The following is a 16074-nucleotide window of genomic DNA, read 5'->3' on the forward strand; positions in this document are numbered from 1 at the left end:
CAGCCTCTTTTGATGAACTTACTTCAGCAATTGAAGGGCTTTCAGTATAGTTGTCTAATGTTGGTGAGGCATGTTAACCTGTTTAACTGATACTTCTGAATCACTATGATCACTAAAATACTTTCTTGAGTGTACTTTTAACAGAGCTGAGCTTTATTCCAAAGTGCATTCACCCTATTGATTACATCCTTACACCTATCAAGTTTAATCACCCTACTATCCCAATCTCACCAAAATATGTTAATGTCATTATTTGGCAACAGTTACATCATACCTCTCTGATCTAATTAAAACGAGTTTCACATTGAAAGATGGGAATCTGTAGGATATTCCCCTTAACTAAATTTCCACTTTCCATGCAAATTATAAGTATTTATTAATTCTATATACAGTGCATTCGGGAAAGTATTCAGACCCCTTGACTTCTTCCACATTTTGTTACGTTACAGCCTTATTCTAAAATTTATGAAATAAAACTAATTCCTCATCAATCTACACACAATACCCAATAATCACAAAGTGAAAACAGGTTTTTAGATTTTTTTGCAAATGTATTAAAACCAAAAAACAGAAATACCTTATTTACATAAGTATTCAGACCATTTGCTATGAGTGTAACGCTTGTCGTCGTCGGGAGAAGGAGAGGAGGACCAAAGTGCAGCGTGGTACGTATCCATAATACTTTTAATCAAGAATGAATACACGAACAAAAACAACAAAACGACCAACAAACAGTTCTGACAGGTGCAACAAACACTAACCAGAAAATCAGAGACTAGTCAGGATCCAGGGAAAGGTGAATGGAGCAACGAACAGAGATATCCTTGATGAAAACCTGCTCCAGAGCGCTTAGGACCTCAGAGTAGGGCGAAGGTTCACCTTCCTACAGGACAGTGACCCTAAACACACAGCCAAGACGATGCAGGAGTGGCTTGTCTCTGAATGTCCTTGAGTGGCCCAGCCAGAGCCCGGACTTGAATCCAATCGAACATCTCTGGAGAGACCTGAAATAGCTGTGCAGCGATGCTCTCCATCCAACCTGACAGAGCTTGTGAGGATCTGCAGAGAAGAATGGGAGAAACTCCCCAAATAAAGGTGTGACAAGCTTGTAGCGACACACCCAAGAAGACTCGATGCTGTAATCGCTGCCAAAGGTGCTTCAACAAAGTACTGAGTAAAGGGTCGGAATACTTACAGTATGTAAATGTTATATTTCAGTTCTTGATTTTAAATAAATTAGCAAATATTTCTAAAAACCTGTTTTTCTTTGTTATTATGGGCTATTGTGTGTAGATTGATGAGGGGGAAAAAAACAATTTAATCCATTTTAGAACAAGGCTGTAACGTAACAAAATGTGGAAAAGGTCAAGGGGTGTGAATACTTTCAGAATTCACTGTAGCTGAGCATCTCAAAGAGAACTATCATCTTTTAAAAATCTCCACCGCATATACCTTGTAGAACAAACATGTGTCATTGACACACTCATTTTAATTAGATCAGATAGGTGTTTTATGACTGTCGCCAAATAATGACTTTAACATACAGTACCACTCAAAAGTTTGGACACATCGGCTCATTCAAGGGTTTTCTTTATTTTTTACTATTTTACTACATTGTAGAATAATAGTGTAGACATCAAAACTATGAAATAATACATTCTACAAATGAGTAGGTGTGTCCAAACTATTGACTGGTACTGTATATTGCTAAGAATTTGAGAGTAGGGTGACCTCCCTGTCGGGTCTTGAACCAAGGACATAAAGGACTGTAAAAACACCAGTATATCGGCTCCAAGTGATTTTCATTTAGAAAATCTGTTCCAAAGTATTCCCACGGTTTGAAATGATTATATTTTAGTCAAATATTATATCTGTTTGGGCTTCTTGCGGTCAATTTGCAGTCTACAAATTACTAGTAATTATGTTCCTGCCCTCTGACCATCCGTTCAAGAAAAAATTGTCCTGTGGCTGAATCTAGTTGATGATCCCTGCTCCAGGTCATGTGCTTATTGGGCCAGTATAGTTATGGCCCTGTCCAGAAGAAACCCTAACCCCTCCTCCCTAAGCGCTTATGTAGATGAAACAACTGGATAGGTGTAAGCAATAGGGTGAATGCACTTTGGAGTAAATCTCAGCTGTGTTAAAAGTACACTCAAGAAAACCTATTTTATTGATAATAGTGATTCAGGAGTATCATTAAAACAGGTTAACATGCCCCCACCAATATTAGACAACTATAACATTTAAATTGCTGAAATTAGTAAATCAAATCAATGATGAGACTAGTCAGATTAACCAACACCTGACACGGACATGGTGGCATCGCCGGGAGATCGGAGTACCGTGAACCAAGAGGTTGTAAGTGCAAATCCCAGATGAGGACATGTTGAATAATAATTACTGCATAAATGAACATGCACAATGTAATCATCTACATCGAAGTGTGTCAAAGTTGAAAACACTGTATGTTAAAAGCACTTTGTAAGTATGAATGGATCAGTGGTTCACCAATAATGGCCTTGATTGGCTTGGCAACAGTTACAAGGCGTGATGTGTAATGAAACACTTTTTTTGGGGAGAACATTAATTTAGGACCATCAGATGATGTCCTGACAACTGATAAACAGAAATGTTCCTGCAATATTCCCATGAAATGTGTCTAGGACATTAATATCTTATGTTCTGAGAACATGGCAACCATGTTCTGTGTATATTCGGTGGGACGTTCAGGTAATATTGTCCTAACCCATAGAAAACTGGATACATTAATGTTTGTGCAATGTTCCCATGAAACGTGTCTCGACCATTAATATCTTAAGTTCTGAGAACATGGTAACCCCGTTCTGGGTGAGTTCTATTTGACATTAAGGTAATAGTCTCTTGGAAACATTCCTGGCACATCACAGGAACATTTCTATGAAAACGTTACTTAATGACCTAATGAGACTTTTAAGGGAACGTTCTCTAAAGTTGAGGGAACGTTTGTTGTTAGCTGGGATGCTGCTGATGCTGCTGATTGACTAAGTGATACATGAGATATTGGCCGGCCCTATTAGAAAACTAAATATTATGTTTTTTAGTGCACCCATAACTTCAGTCTCTCAATAGGCAAAAATGAGAATATTATTATGATTTGATGATGGGTTGTGTATGGATGGCCCATGGCGCCATATTGCAGTGTCCATATGGTCAGGGTAGACTAGAGAGACAGTTGCTTGGACAATAGAGGGAGACACTGCCTCATTAAACAACACTGTCTTGTCTCGTTATTGAACCATTTGTTGATCCATGAAGTTCATGTTCCTCCGCTTGTTATGAACACATCGCACTGTCTTCACAATGCTGTGTCCAATACGTTATTCCCTATGTATAGTACACTACTATAGTACACTACTGTTGACCAAAGCCCTGGTCAAAAGTCGTTTTGTAAATAGGGAACATGGTGCTATTTGGGACGTAGCCAATGTAGGTCAACAATATTGGACATGTGCAAATAAATTTTTTTAAAAAAGTTTTATAGTTTCGTAGAATGTATTAGTTTATTTGATTGCAACAATTGTGCTTTAAAAAAAATGATGATTCATGATTATTAATAGGCCGCATAGGCCTACATCTGATTCAATGTTGTCACGCTTTTCATTATTCAAAGTTATGGCTTTTACACTGGGATATCTGTCTGTTTGTTGGTCAAGCACACCTGCCATAAATTAACTTTCCACAATAGCTGTAGAAATTGGATGCCAAAATTTTATCTGATGAGTTTCAGTTATGAAAAAGATTGTCCTCCTATAATGAAATAATAATTACAAATTAACATTTTAGACAACAATATAAGTAAGTAACCTTGGTATGCAATATAGATACATTTGCCACTTTCTTTCTCTCTCTCGGAGGACCTGAGCCCTAGGACCATACGTCAGGACTACCGGGCATGATGACTCCTTGCTGTCCCCAGTTCACCTGGCCTTGCTGCTATTCCAGTTTCAACTGTTCTGCCTGCGGTTATGGAACCGCCACCTGTCCCAGACCTGCTATTTTCAACTCTTAATGATCGGCTATGAAAAGCCAACTGAAAATTATTCATGATTATTATTTGACCATGCTTGTCACTTATGAATATTTTGAACATCTTGGCATAGTTCTGTTATAATCTCCACCCGGCACAGCCAGAAGAGGACTGGCCACCCCTCATAGCCTGGTTCCTCTCTAGGTTTCTTCCTAGGTTTTGGCCTTTCTAGGGAGTTTTTCCTAGCCACCGTGCTTCTACACCTGCATTGCTTGCTGTTTGGGGTTTTAGGCTGGGTTTCTGTACAGCACTTCGAGATATTAGCTGATGTACAAAGGGCTATATAAAATAAACTTGATTTGATTTGATTTTATCATGAGAGAAACAATGATCTACAGAACCTCATGTACATCTGGTTCATATTAATCATGCATGAACCCATTAGTGTGTAATACTTATGTCATTACTTCATCATTGCACCTTCATTGTCCATGTACTTTACGGAATATGAAACAACGTATAGAACCAAATTCAAATAACATGTTTGATATGTTTACCATGTGAAGTGTGAAGAAATTACAGTGTGTGTGTGTGTCTTTGGTGCCAATGGTGACATTGTTGTGACCTCTGAGGGGACCCTCTGCCACTAAAAGCCCTCTTATCTTCCTACATGGAAGAGTTGAATAATTCACCTCACGCAAGCATGCACACACACACACACACACACACACACACACACACACACACACACACACACACACACACACACACACACACACACACACACACACACACACACACACACACACACACACACACACACACACACACACACACACACACACACACACACACACACAATCTAGGAGAGATAAACCCCCTACACTCTTAGAAAAAATTGGTTTTTCGGCTGTCCTCAGGAGATGACCCTTTTTGGTTCCAGGTAGAACTCCTCCCCCACATCCCCTCCTCGCCCACCCCCCTCCTTATCCCCCACTTCCCCTCCTTCACCTCCCCTCCTCCCCCACTTCCCTCCTCCACCTCCCCTCCCCTCCCCTCCTCACCCACCTCCCCTCCTCTCCTCTCCTCCTCCTCCCCCATCCCTCGTACAGATGTAGGATCGTCATTTGAGCCTGTTTGCTACAGCAGGAAAATAATCCTGCAGCAACAGGGAATGTGAATTATTATGTGGATTACAACTAATGGACATTTTTGTAGGGGTTGATACATTTTTCGTTAAGGCAAATCTAGTCTGACATTTCTAAGTGCAAATCACAAACTTTAGAAGTCTTTTTAAAACTCAAATACACTACAAGTTTGCATTTCCTGCTGTGCTGGACAATTCTCAACAACAAAAGAGAGATCAAATCAAGATCTGTATGGTGCTTGGAGTTGAGTAGACAGCTGGCTGAGGACAGGTCTACAATACCAAGTATAGTGAAGAACAATCACTGTTTCTTGGCCGGAACTTTATCACCTTTTTCATACCAATGGATATACCTGTCACCCAACCTCATGAAAACATACACACACAGCCACACATGCACACAAACACACACACACACACACAACACATACACTACATCAAACCCACTCCCCTTTGACCCCGGGGCGTGTTGAAATCTCAGTAGTGATCATCTTAGCGGTGCGATCCTTATAGCGGGAATCTAACAGCCTTTATTCTGCAGGACGGGTATTAATATTGAGGGCACACAATGCAAATAGTCCGGGTACCTGTTCAGGAGTCTTATGGCTTGGGGGTAAAAACTGTTGAGAAGCCTGTTTGTCCTAGACTTGGCACTCCGGCACCGCTTGCCATGTAGAGAACAGTCTATGACTGGGGTGGCTGGGGTCTTTGACAATTTTCAGGGCCTTCCTCTGACACCGCCTGGTGTAGAGGTCCTGGATGGCAGGCAGCTTAGCCCCAGTGATGTACTGGGCCGTACGCACTACCCGCCTTGCGGTCGGAGGCTGAGCAATTGCCGTACCAGGCAGTGATGCAACCGGTCAGGATGCTCTCGATGTTGCAGCTGTCGAACCTTTTGAGGATCTCAGGACCCATGCCAAATCTTTTTAGTTTCCTGAGGGGGAATAGGCTTTGTCGTGCCCTCTTCACGACTGTCTTGGTGTGTTTGGACCATTCTAGCTTGTTGTTGATGTGGACACCAAGGAATTTGAAGCTCTCAACCTGCTCCACTACAGCCCCGTCGATGAGAATGGGGACGTGCTCGGTGCTCCTTTTCCTGTAGTCCACAATCATCTCCTTAGTCTTGGTTACGTTGAGGGATAGGTTGTTATTCTGGCACCACCCAGCCAGGTCTCTGACCTCCCCCCTATAGGCTGTCTCGTCGTTGTCTGTGATCAGGCCTACCACTGTTGTGTCGTCAGCAATCTTAATGATGTTGTTGGAGTCGTGCCTGGCCATGCAGTCGTGGGTGAACAGGGAGTGCAGGAGGGGAGCACGCACCCCTGGGGAGCTCCAGTGTTGAGGATCAGGGTGGCAGATGTGTTGCTACCTACCCTCACCACCTGAGGGCGGCCCGTCAGGAAGTCCAGGATCCAGTTGCAGAGGGAGGTGTTTAGTCCCAGGTTCCTTAGCTTAGTGATGAGCTTTGAGGGTACTATGGTGTTGAACGCTGAGCTGTAGTCAATGAATAGCATTCTCACATAGGTGTTCCTTTTGTCCAGGTGGGAAAGGGCAGTGTGGAGTGCAATAGAGATTGCATCATCTATGGATCTGTTTGGGCGGTATGCAAATTGGAGTGGGTCTAGGGTTTCTGGGATAATGGTGTTGATGTGAGCCATTACCAGCCTTTCAAAGCACTTCATGGCTACGGACGTGAGTGCCACGGGTCTGTAGTCATTTAGGCAGGTTGCCTTTGTGTTCTTGGGCACAGGGACTATGGTTGTCTGCTTGAAGCATGTTGGTATTACAGACTCAGTCAGGGACATGTTGAAAATGTCAGTGAAGACACCTGCCAGTTGGTCAGCACATGCCCGGAGCACACGTCCTGGTAATCCATCTGGCCCCGCAGCCTTGTGAATGTTGACCTGTTTAAAGGTCTTACTCACGTCGGCTACGGAGAGCGTGATCACACAGTCGTCCGGAACAGCTGATGCTCTCATGCATGCCTCAGTGTTGCTTGCCTCGAAGCGAGCATAGAAGTGATTTAGCTCGTCTGGTAGGCTCGTGTCACTAGGCAGCTCGCGGCTGTGCTTCCCTTTGTAGTCTGTAATAGTTTGCAAGCCCTGCCACATCCGACGCGTGTCGGAGCCGGTGTAGTATGATTCAATCTTAGCCCTGTATTGACGCTATGCCTGTTTGATGGTTCGTCGCAGGGTATAGCAGGATTTCTTGTAAGCTTCCGGGTTAGAGTCCCGCACCTTGAAAGCGGCAGCTCTACCCTTTAGCTCAGTGCGAATGTTGCCTGTAATCCATGGCTTCTGGTTGGGGTATGTACGTACAGTCACTGTGGGGACGACGTCCTCAATGCACTTATTGATAAAGCCAGTGACTGATGTGGTGTATTCCTCAATGTCATCGGAAGAATCCCGGAACATGTTTCAGTCTGTGATAGCAAAACAGTCCTGTAGTTTAGCATCTGCTTCATCTGACCATTTTTTTTATAGACCGAGTCGCTGGTGCTTCCTGCTTTAATTTTTGCTTGTAAGCAGGAATCAGGAGGATAGAGTTGTGGTCAAATTTACCAAATGGAGGGCGAGGGAGAACTCTGTAGGCTAGCATACATTTCCATAGAGAGAGAATGTCATATAATTTCAACATAACATTGGTTAAACATTAGTTGAATCCGTAGCACCCCACAAAAAAACTAGCACTGATTTTGCTGATATAGCTAGATAGATATAGGAACGTTTTTACTTGAAATGACTGTGATGCGGTTGTCTTCTTACCTACCTTAGTTGAATGAACTCACTTAAGTCACTCTTGACATGAGCATCTATCTGATAAATAATCAAAATCTAAATGTAAACATCAGATATAGACAGAAAGGCTTTTAAAATATGAATTATTGCACTACATTTACAGTATATAGGGAATGGGGTGCCATTTGGGACAGAAGCCTATTCTCAGCGAGTCAACTCCCCTCTCATACATTTACTTGTAGTTGTCCCGTTCTTTCGTAAAAAGTGAACACCAAATCTACTCACTGACTGACAATTGACAATAGGTGGCGATGACGGTCTAAATACAGTTTACCGACCTCATAAAGATGGCGGCTACCTTCTCCCGGTTTGTGCCTGTTTGGGGGAAAGTAAGACGTTTCCTAGTAAATTCTGTTATCATAGGTCAGACAACGGCGTGCTGCACAACAATGGATACAGACAGAACTACGAAGGTTTGAACCTGTTAATAGTCTTTATTCAAATGACAAGTTGTACATGTTGCTTTCCTTGTCTTATTGAAAACACTGCGTGTCAATACTGAACGTTTACAAGCGCTTATTTAGTAACACTGCTTACACAACATCCGGATATTGACTGTAATAGTAGCTAGCTATCAATCATTAGTATTAAAATGTATCGTCATTAAAATAAATTTATTTGGGACAAATCATTCACTAAACCTCAACTAAATCTTGCAATGAATAATGTAGAAATGGAGCAAGTTGAGGTGACTAAACTGCTTGGAGTAACCCTGGATTGTAAACTGTCATGGTCAAAGCATATTGACGCATAATAAAGCATTGCTCTGCCTTAACAGCATTATCAACAAGGCAGTTCCTACAGGCCCTAGTTTTGTTGCACGTAGACGGGTGGGTATAATTTGTGGAACGTTCCAACAGGAATCTTTTCCAAAAACTTCGTAAATAAGTTTGCCAACAAACAACGCATACAAAGTTGTATAACGGCAGATTAAGATACCGGGTAGGGAGTGGGCAATTTATTTACGTTTTTCACTCACCACGTTTATTCCGAAAAATGTATGTCCTCACTCTGGTAGTCTATGGACAAACATTAAGAATAAGATACGTGGTGAGTTGATGACTATTCGGCAGCTAGCTAACTAGGTGAATTGATCATGCCACTTTGTATGCGTTGTATGTTGGCATCATTGTACTTTACGAAGTCTTTGGAACAGATTCCCGTTGGAACATTCCACCAATTCTACCCACCCCACCTGGACTACTATTCAGTCGTGTGGTCAGGTGCCACGAGGGATTTAGGAAAATTGCAATTGGCTCAAAACAGGGCTGCATGGCTGGCCCTTAGATCTAACTTTAATAATATGCATGTCAATCTCTCCTGGCTCAAAGTGGAGGAGAGATTGACTTCATCACTACTTGTATTTGTGAGAGGTGTTGAATCTACTGAGCTGTCTGTTTGAATTACTGGCACACAACTCAGACACTCATGCATACCCCACAAGACATGCCACCAGAGGTCTCATCAGTCCTCAAGTCCAGAACAGACTACATGGAACTCTATTCCACATCAAGAAACTAATGCAAGCAGTAACATTTTTTTTTTTACAGATAAAAATACACCTTATGGAACAGCGGGGACTGTGAAGCTACACAAACATAGGCACAGACACATGCATACAAACACACAATAACGTGCGCACTATATACACACACACGTACACATGGATTTTGTGTTGTAGATACAGTGGGGAGAACAAGTATTGGATACACTGCCGATTTTGCAGGTTTTCCTACTTACAAAGCATGTAGTGGTCTAATTTTTATCATAGGTACACTTCATTGTATGATTTTTAAGTAATTAATTTGCATTTTATTGCATGACATAAGTATTTGATACTCCAGAAAAGCAGAACTTAATATTTGGTACAGAAACCTTTGTTTGCAATTACAGAGATCATACGTTTCCTGTAGTTCTTGACCAGGTTTGCACACACTGCAGCAGGGATTTTGGCCCACTCCTCCATACTCTCCAGATCCTTCAGGTTTCGGGGCTGTCGCTGGGCAATACGGACTTTCAGCTCCCTCCAAAGATTTTCTATTGGGTTCAGGTCTGGAGACTGGCTAGGCCACTCCAGGACCTTGAGATGCTTCTTACGGAGCCACTCCTTAGTTGCCCTGGCTGTGTGTTTCGGGTCGTTGTCATGCTGGAAGACCCAGCCATGACCCATCTTCAATGCTCTTACTGAGGGAAGGAGGTTGTTGGCCAAGATCTCGCGATACATGGCCCCATCCATCCTCCCCTCAATACGGTGCAGTCGTCCTGTCCCCTTTGCAGAAAAGCATCCCCTAAGAATGATGTTTCCACCTCCATGCTTCACGGTTGGGATGGTGTTCTTGGGGTTGTACTCATCCTTCTTCTTCCTCCAAACACAGCGAGTGGAGTTTAGACCAAAAAGCTATATTTTTGTCTCATCAGACCACATGACCTTCTCCCATTCCTCCTCTGGATCATCCAGATGGTCATTGGCAAACTTCAGACGGGCCTGGACATGCGCTGGCTTGAGCAGGGGGACCTTGCGTGCGCTGCAGGATTTTAATCCATGACGGCGTAGTGTGTTACTAATGGTTTTCTTTGAGACTGTGGTCCCAGCTCTCTTCAGGTCATTGACCAGGTCCTGCCGTGTAGTTCTGGGCTGATCCCTCACCTTCCTCATGATCATTGATGCCCCACGAGGTGAGATCTTGCATGGAGCCCCAGACCGAGGGTGATTGACCGTCATCTTGAACTTCTTCCATTTTCTAATAATTGCACCAACAGTTGTTGCCTTCTCACCAAGCTGCTTGCCTATTGTCCTGTAGCCCATCCCAGCCTTGTGCAGGTCTACAATTTTATCCCTGATGTCCTTACACAGCTCTCTGGTCTTGGCCATTGTGGAGAGGTTAGAGTCTGTTTGATTGAGTGTGTGGACAGGTGTCTTTTATACAGGTAACGAGTTCAAACAGGTGCAGTTAATACAGGTAATGAGTGGAGAACAGGAGGGCTTCTTAAAGAAAAACTAACAGGTCTGTGAGAGCCGGAATTGTTACTGGTTGGTAGGTGATCAAATACTTATGTCATGCAATAAAATGCAAATTAATTACTTAAAAATCATACAATGTAATTTTCTGGATTTTTGTTTTGGATTCCGTCTCTCACAGTTGAAGTGTACCTATGATAAAAATTACAGACCTCTACATGCTTTGTAAGTAGGAAACACTGCTGATTTTGCAGGTTATCAAATACTTGTTCTCCCCACTGTATGTGGTAGTAGAGTAGGGGCCTGAGGGCACACACCTAATATGTTGTGAAATCTGTTGTGAATGTATTGTAATTTCTTTTGTATAACTGCCTTGTTTTTGCTGGACCCCAGGAAGAGTGGCAGCCACTAATGGGGTTCCATAATAAATACAAATCGTGCCTCGTAACTATTGTTTCATCAACAATTGATGTTGAACGCAACATTGTTGAGTAACTAAAGTAACCCTAGCCAGCACATACCTTTGAGATGCAAATGTTTCTTAGAGATTGGTTGTCCTATTCTTATTTTGCATACAAACTTCCCACAACATTTTGGAAATGGTACAGCATACCCAGCTAGCACATAATGTTCCGAGAAATGTGTTTCTTAGGTGGAAATTTCAGTACTTAAGCATATTTTTTTTTACCTTGTTCTGTTGAAAGTCATGTTCTCAGATAATTCAGAGAACGTTAAGAAACGTTCTTCTGTGGGAACTTCAGTACTTCAGCATAGCGTCATAAACTGTCGCTATCTTCCATCACGTTAAGTGTGTTGGCCGCAACCACTAATTGGACACTTGATCTTAAGGATTGCTTGTTCAAAACAGTTATCCCAATCTAAGCCAGCACTATTATTAAAAGTCTTATTGAAACATGTTCTCAGAACATTATTTAATTACCTTCAAATAACCTATATTTCTGTTCTTAGAACATTAATAAAACCTCCCAGGAAAAGTTTCAGGGAACCATAGTAAAACTTTCTCAGAACCTCCCTGCAACCTAAAAGTTCCACTTCGGTTCACAGAACGTTTAAAAAAAACGTTAAATTTTACCAGTCAGGAAATGTATGGCTTCGTTTCCAGAACCTATGGGAAACCAAAAATGTATGTTCCCACAACTTCCAAGGAACCAAATGTGCAAGCTGGGATGTTGGCTTGCTATATCAAAGCATCATTTACATCCAGAGATTGATAGCTATATTGACTGTACTTTGAGGACCTAGCTAGCTAGTTAAATGCTCACTATTCCTCTACTACGTACAGCTGGAGTTTGCAGTGCAGATGACATGTGACAGTTGTGCAGAGAAAGTCAGAGCTGCACTGGAAGGAAAACCAGGTACATTTTTACTTTTCCATTCCAGCACTCAAATGAGTTATTAGTGTAGTAGGCTAGTAACTACACTTTTGCTAGTGTGCACAACAGAATACTCGTTAACTTAGTTGTGTATTGGTCCTAGGCTTAATATCAATAGTTACACATTTGAACAAATTATGAATGTTGTTTACTTAGCTATTATTATTGTATTGCCATTCAGTAGGCTGATACAGGGGCCGCTCTTGCTTTGGGTAAACAATTTACACTGGAATGAAACCACTGGGCCCCTCCATGCATTCCAAGATATGTATCAACCTAAAGCCATCTAAAGCATTTAACACACATGGCAGCAGTATTTGTCACAGTGACAGATATCTCTTTTATTTTACTAATTTGTCCCCTGTGTTTTCTCCTCATCCTTTTTTTCTGTTTTGTCCTTCTCATTCATTCCATCTCTCTGCAGGAGTGCAGTCGGTGAAGATAGATGTGGGGAAGGAGGAGGTTCTGGTGGAGTCTGCTCTGACGTCCCATGAGGTGCAGGATCTCATAGAGAGCACTGGGCGCAGGGCAGTACTAAAGGGCATCGGAGGAACAGAATTGGGTACGGGCACACTGAGATGCATGGACACCGATGAAATTGTATGTGATGTACATCATTGTCTGCTTTTGTCTGTCAAAAGTACAACTCATCTCATCTCTCTGAATATGTGATTTTTTGGGGTTTGGACAATGATCTCCATTGTCATTCAACCGGCAATGGATGACTCCCATTGCAAAAGCATTGGCTCCATCCGAAATACTCAGAAACAAAATCTCAATGTGGCCACGGCCCATAGAGTTAGATAGAGGACTCTAGATGGATAAAAACTGTTTTGGCATGGATGTTGTCACAAGTGTATTTGGCAGCATATGTGCATCTGTATGTGTACTCTACTGTGAGTGTGTGTACTGTATATGCAACGTTTGTGTCTGTGTATCAGACCTGGGTGCAGCGGTGGTCATGATGGGCGGTAGTGGTCCTGTCCAGGGGGTGGTGCGGTTCCTCCAGCTGTCTGAGGAGCGCTGTCTGATTGATGGGACCATTGATGGTCTGGAACCTGGCACCCACGGACTCCACGTCCACACGCTGGGAGACCTCACACAGGACTGCCAGAGGTGATCTTTTTGTGTGTGTGTGCGAAACATGATATATTATCAACCCAAATGCAAATCATATTCATTATTAGTGCAGAGGTATTTTTTATAATATGTACAAAATGTCATTGTACTGTATGCATTGTTTTGCCCACAATTTTCTACAACCTTCAGAGGTTCCTCAGTCAATTTTAAAATAACCCTTGAATAGATCAGTCGCTTTATGATTGCATCACTGTAGCTCATAAGGTCACAGTTGCACCTGCTTGCCCCAGAGGATCATGGGAGTGGATGACTCATGTTTCTCTGCCTGTGTGTTTGTACAGCTGTGGAGAACACTATAACCCCTATGGGAGACAACATGGTGCCCCGCAGGACCCAGACAGGGTACAGTTTCCTTGCCTTCTTCTAGAGTAGGGCTATACTGTATAGTTCTGTTTAGTTCCTTGTGAAACTGGGGTACATTCTTTCTGAGATGTTATGCCTACAGGTAGTACCTTTTTACTGTCTCAGAGACGATATACAATGCATTCCAAAGTATTCAGATCCCTTTCATTGTTTCACATTTTGTTATGTTACAGAATTATTTTTAAATATATTAAACAAATAAAACATCTCATCAATCTACACACAATACCCCATAATGACAAAGCAAAAACAGGTTTTAGAAAATGTAGCAAATTTATTAAAAATAACAAACAGAAATACCTTATTTACATAAGTAATGGTTGTGATATTCAGTTAAATGTGTTTTCTTTTAGCATGTAGGTGATCTGGGGAATATTGTGGCTGGACCAGACGGTCGAGCCTCATTCAGACTAGAGGACCCTGAGCTGAAGGTAACACACACACACACCCCTACCCCTTTTGGTCTAAAACCTATGTATTTACATGGGTAGTGACATAGGTAGGTACAGTGTAATTACAGTAAAGGCATTGAGTACATAGTGTTATACCAGCTTGGGGAATGCACAATTGAATACTGAGCACAGCAGACTGGTCAGCGGTACCAACCCTTGACAGTAGCCACTCTTACCCCTCTGTCACTTCCTGCTTTACTTCCTGCAGGTGTGGGACGTGATTGGTCGGTCTCTGGTGGTGGATGCTGGGGAGGATGACCTGGGAAGGGGGGCTCACCCCCTCTCCAAACTAACCGGGAACTCTGGCCAGAGGTGAGTTCATGGTAGAGGAGAGACGTGGGTAGCGTTTGGAATAACTTACTGTAGGTCAAAGTTGAATTAATACATTTTATAGTGAAAAGTTCTGATCTTTTCTATTTGTTTCTCTTTCTTTTCTCTCGCTCTCTATCCCCCCTCTTTCTATCTATTGCTCGTTGGGTACAGGCTGGCCTGTGGGATCATCGCTCGCTCCGCTGGCCTGTTCCAGAACACCAAGCAGATCTGTGCATGTGACGGGGTTACTCTGTGGGAGGAGAGGGACAGACCGCTGGCCGGGACGGGTCGCAGCAAGACCACTACAGAGACACCTGCTGCTCACCTTTGACCTGGGGTCTGTTCAGGAGGATGTGATGTTACAGAACATAAAAAAATAAATGTACATGTATTGTGGATATGTGTGTCAGCTGGAACACGGAACCCTGTCAGCGCTATTAATTATATTTCTATCTGCAACGTTCAGAACGTTTCGTAACACTGAATACATCCATGAACGGCCTACCTCACTGGCTGTCGTTGATGATGTCACACTTACTGAAGTTGCACTGAGAGCGAGGGAGGGTAGGAGAAAAGAAGAGGAGAAACCGAAACCGAAGTATTGTCTATTCAGCTGTAATAATTATTGAATTGCCATATAGAATTCTTTCACGATCAGAACCTGTCATAATTCTAAAGAAAAAAGACAGCACAATAATATGATATAGGTTTGTAGATACTTAGTCATCTCCCATATAGGCAAGATCAGGATTCCAAGCCCAAATATCCCATGTTGACTATTCTGTTGTCGAATAAGTTTAACAGTTTTGTACTGGTAAGCAGTCAATGTTGTAATTCTGTTTGATTACAATTTCATACTTATCTCAACTGCTTTACTGTCTAAATATCTGTCTCTTGATCTCTGGATGTGCTCATTGTGTGTTTTTGAAACTGTGGGGGTTGATTGGATTGACTTGATGGGGACTGTTTTAGTGGTTCAATTACCTGTTGGTAGAATGCCATTCTACTAGGGTGAATCTCAGGTCTTTCCTCGATTCCTCGCATCCTCTCTCTGTACCTTCTCCAGTCGCATTAGAGGTGAAGATCACCTCAGATCTTCTCCTCCAATGAGTTTGGGGGATTCGGGGAGCGAGGAAGCAATGAAATACTTTAGGGCAGCAGGTAGTCGAGTGTTGGACCACTAACCGAGGGGTCGATGGTTCGGGTCCACAAGCTGACTATGTGAAGAGTCTGATGTGCCCTTGAGTGGGGCGCTTGACCCTAGTTGCTCGTGTGGGTCGTTCTGGATACAAGCGTCTGCTAAATTATTAAAATTTAGCAGTTTTCATGACTTGAATCATGATTATATCAAAATCTTTGTAGCTAGTGTTGTAAGTGATTTTGTTTTTTTCTCAAGTTAAGGAAAGTTATTTATCAACTTCTCAGTGAAATTTGCAATAAAAGGCACCAGTTGCCCTTTGGACTATGGTGAAACCTGCCTATGAATTGATGAGTGACTGACTT

General features: G+C 42.4%; 1 protein-coding gene across 1 annotated transcript; it reads left to right on the plus strand.

Annotated features, from left to right (window-relative positions):
* Window positions 1-8223: 8223 nt before the first annotated feature.
* On the plus strand, window positions 8224-16056 carry ccs (copper chaperone for superoxide dismutase). The gene is made up of 8 exons (XM_071378413.1): window positions 8224-8364; window positions 12214-12286; window positions 12729-12866; window positions 13246-13420; window positions 13726-13786; window positions 14161-14238; window positions 14468-14571; window positions 14743-16056. The coding sequence occupies exons 1-8, from the start codon at window positions 8239-8241 to the stop codon at window positions 14900-14902; spliced, it is 915 nt and encodes a 304-aa protein (XP_071234514.1). The 5' UTR covers window positions 8224-8238; the 3' UTR covers window positions 14903-16056.
* Window positions 16057-16074: the final 18 nt, after the last annotated feature.

The sequence above is a fragment of the Salvelinus alpinus genome, chromosome 31, assembly GCF_045679555.1.
Source record: "Salvelinus alpinus chromosome 31, SLU_Salpinus.1, whole genome shotgun sequence".
In the NCBI taxonomy this organism is placed as follows: domain Eukaryota; kingdom Metazoa; phylum Chordata; class Actinopteri; order Salmoniformes; family Salmonidae; genus Salvelinus; species Salvelinus alpinus.